Below are 4,100 nucleotides of genomic sequence, written 5' to 3' on the forward strand. Positions count from 1 at the left end.
GTGGAGGCGCTGGAGGAAGCCCGGGGGTGGAGTGATGTATGAGAGAGACTGGATTCGAGGAGGGGACTGCTGATGATGAGCTGGCCCAACTGAGTACAGGAGTGTTGCGGGGCTTGGGCTTCGGGACTGCTTCCACTTGCAGCCTAGCGGGTGGCTGAGATACCGCTTGAGTGGTCACTGCAGGCTTTGCAACTGCCACAACTACTCAAGGGAGATCGGGGTCTCCTCATGCTTAACTTGTACTGGCGACAGGTTGGGGGATATGGGTGCCAGGAGTTGTGGGTCGGGACGGAGCGGGAGTGATGTGGCGGAAGGTAGATCTCAATATGTATTTGAGATCTGGACCTTTGGGATGCTGGACCTGTCTGATTGGCATGTAGTGTCCTTCCTCAGTAGTGATGGATTGAGGAGTGCAATTGGGGCACAGCTGTCAGTCACAATAGAAGAAAGAAGCTTTTGACCCATCATTTTCTGGGTTGTCATGCGAGACATCAACTTGTTCTTGTGTGTTGAATGTGTGCTCAAGTTGAGAACAGTCAAAGACATCGTCAGCCATGATGGGAGGGAGGAAGGGGAGGTGCACGTGCTACAAAAGGCCATACTAGCTAGCTTACACCTACGGTGCCCGAGATGACACTGAGGTTTGCAGTTTACGTGGGGTCCAGTACTGCTCTTGGCTAGTATGCAGCAGAAACCTAAGCCACGCGTCTGTTAGGACAAGTATCACCCACTGAAGTGCAGATACTGAAGAGTTCGTTCCTCAAGTGGTGGCCATTCATAGTATGCTACCTAAGTATTGTAAGGGTGCACACCACCTGACCTATAGGAAGTGAATGAATGGGGTATGAGTGAACACCGGCAGCAAGGGGAGTTTTGACCTAATGTCATGAATTAGGGTCAAGTGACAAGGAAGAACAAACAAACAGGCTGGGGACGTTCAACTGGGTTGACCGAAGCGATGGTGAGCACGCTCAAACCTAAGGCTAGGGACAAGATAATATATTAGTGAGGTAAAGAAAGAAATACAAAGGAGGCTTACTGACCTAGGGACAAGAGGTTGAAACTGAGGTCCCTAGGGAAGCAGAGGCTGGCTTATATACATGAAGAGTTTAGGGCAGGCTATGTATGTTGGTCCATGCGTGTCCGGCCTGTGCGTGCTTCCTGCTGATGTGGCCACAGGCTGATGTGTTATAGCAGTGGTATCAGTGGGGCCTGGGCTGTGCCATGTACTGCCATCCTATCTAATCTTATCTACAGGAGAACATGATATGGCAGCGGGACTTGTCCATTCGAGCATATAGTATAGAGGTTGTGGGTTCAAGCCTGCAAAAAGGAAAAATTAAAAAATGGCTAGATGCCATGTCAACTCATGACAATCAGCTTGGGAGCACTCAAATCTCCTGACAATGACACCACTCTGTACAGAACAGACAAGGAGAAAACACTATTTACCCACCACACAGGACCTGGGAAGACCTAGCCGTCCAATGTGCAGAGGAGGGCATTGGTGTTAGCATGTTCTTGAGCCAGAGCAGGCCCATTGATGTGACATCTGTTGGTGAGTGCAATATGCATCTTGGCATAGGTGTCTGTTGACTGTGCATCATGCATTTGCAGGTATTGTGTCATGGCTAACTGGCAGGGAGTTGTTCTTCCATCTGCACTTTGACCCTATGTGCAATGGCCCAGTCTTGCATTCACAGTTACACAAACTGCTAAGCCATACTATGGCATATTTGTGTGCCATGTGCATGCAATGCTCGAATAGTACGTGGCATGCAGCCTCCCATCAAACCAATATTGATACTCACATCCTATAAGCCTGCATGTGGAACAGCACTATGGCAATTTCTACAAGGGCCTGACATTGGACCTCATTTTCAGGATGTTCAATGTGGACAAGGCAATTTTGGTCTCTTTAGAGCACACAGGAATGCTCAACAACTTGATGTTCACGTTCCTACAGAGCACCGCATGCATGTGTGCAACATGGGTTTACAGGTGATGTTGCTATCTGGCAGTATCTTCTGGTACACTGACATGGAGGCAGTTGTGAGCCATGCAAAGGTCAGTTCTTGCCATGGTGTTGTGACTTGGGGTCAAGCGGCAGGGGAAAACCAAACAAAGGGATGCTGGGGGCGTTCAACTGATTCTCACTGAAGTGATGGTGAGCAGTGCTCAAACCTAAGGCTAGGGACAAGATAATATATTAGTCAGGTAGGAAAGGAATACAAGGGTGGCTTACTGACCTAGGGACAAGAGGTTGAAACTGAGGTCCCTAGGGCAGCAGAGGCCGGTTTATATACATGGGGGATTTAGGGCAGGCTGTGCTCGTTGGTCCGTGCGCAGCTGGTCTATGCGCAGCATTGCTGACACAGCCCCGGGGGCCGGTGAGTCAGTGCAGCTGTGTAAGCGGCACCCGGGCTGTGCCATGCACTGCCGCCCCATCTAATCTAATCATACAGAGATAGTGACTTCGTCTGTTCGAGCATATAGTACAGAGGTCGCGGGTTTGAGCCCGCATAAAGGAAAATATTAAAAAACGGCTAGATGCCATACCAACTCGTGACACATGGTGGCTCAGGTAATTAAGCATTCTCACAGCAGATGCAGGAGTGTCTCAGGTGTCCAGAGATTGAAACATTTGTCTTTCCGTTCTATTCCTTGTACTACTAGCGCCCATACTGGCGCCTGTCTTAGCGCTCACCCACAGGTTGAACATTATGTAGCTTATATAATGGGGTCCGTGCGCACTTCGTACTCGGCATCGTACCACTACGTTTCTTTCTTCACTAACACAACCACATAGACACGACAGTCCGTGCGCAGTCAGTACTTGTATAAGTAGTTGTACCATTAGTCGGTCGAACCCTAAGTTCGACCTGGTTATTCATTCAAGTCTCTGCTCCTCCTCGCTTGGGGTAGTGGTCATTCTCGACTTCCTTGCTTGATCTTCAGGACGACGTACTGTCCATAAGTTCTCGCTCATTGTCTACGAGTCAGGCATCAATATAGGAGTATAGACCATTGTATCAAAAGGTCGAACTTTCTAAGCTACATTCCTAGTTTTACCTAGTCGAACATCTCATCCACCATCACGTCGAACAACACAGTCAACCCAGTTCCTTTGGGACTACCAGCCCTCACAGGATCACCACTCCTCCAGTACGACCGAGCAGATCGCTGCTTCGTCACCTCCACAAAGAGGGCTCCCATATACCCTCGAGGTGGCACCTGGTGTCGTGCTACCGGTCCAAACCCGCAGGTCATCGCCCACCAAGAACTCGTTAGCTACTACCAGAGACACCCATCCGCTCATCCAGAAGATGTATTCACCATCCTACAGATCGACGTCGAACCTACACAAACAGCAGAAAGCGTGCAGTCACCCATCAATGAACAACCACTCGAACTCCCTGAAGTTCAGTACATTCCCATCGAAATCCCAGACATTGAACTACCACCAGCCCCACCCGCACCAACCAACGCACCGGTTGAAGTCCCTATGGCATTGTTCACCCAAGAAGACATTGATCAGCGCATCACTGTTGCCCTCGCAGCATACCAATCCCAACAGTCAACTGCCAACCGACCCCTTCGTCTTGACATCCCCGCTCCTGAACCTTTCAGCGGAAAGGCGGAGGACCTCAGACGCTTCATCCAATGCATCCTCTCCTACTTCGTCGCCACCAACAACACCCGACTCAGCGATGAAGCAAAGATCGCCTTCACTGTAGTGCTGATGAGGAAGGATCTGGGGAAAACATGGGTGGACGCGTATTACAAAAAGTCGGCAGGGGGAGTCCAGGTCTATTCCACTTGGGCAGACTTCGTTGCCGCTCTAGAAGAGGTGTTCCCTGAGCACGGAATGCGAATCAAGGCACATCAAATCCTGATGAAACTGCCCGAACGACAGAAGGATAGGAAGACAGCACTCTCCCTCGGTAACTACGTCACCCACTTCGAGCAGCTAGCATCAAAGGCTCAGCTCAAGGACGCCGAGGTCAATGGCACCAACCGCGTTGAGAACAACTACCACACTCTCCACACCAACTTTGTCAAAGGACTCCCGAAGGAGCTGTATTTTGCGCTCGCAACAA

General features: G+C 50.2%; 1 protein-coding gene across 1 annotated transcript; it reads left to right on the forward strand.

Moving 5' to 3' along the window:
• Window positions 1-1,756: 1,756 nt before the first annotated feature.
• POSPLADRAFT_1057726 (hypothetical protein) lies at window positions 1,757-4,080 on the forward strand (the record flags this gene model as incomplete). Its single annotated transcript, XM_024480951.1, has 4 exons — window positions 1,757-1,767; window positions 1,822-1,980; window positions 2,022-2,067; window positions 3,077-4,080. Coding segments are annotated over 4 exons (1,220 nt in total), but the record flags the coding sequence as incomplete, so codon positions are not given.
• Window positions 4,081-4,100: the final 20 nt, after the last annotated feature.

This window comes from Postia placenta, assembly GCF_002117355.1.
Source record: "Postia placenta MAD-698-R-SB12 unplaced genomic scaffold POSPLAscaffold_9, whole genome shotgun sequence".
Classification (NCBI taxonomy): Eukaryota; Fungi; Basidiomycota; class Agaricomycetes; order Polyporales; family Adustoporiaceae; genus Rhodonia; species Rhodonia placenta.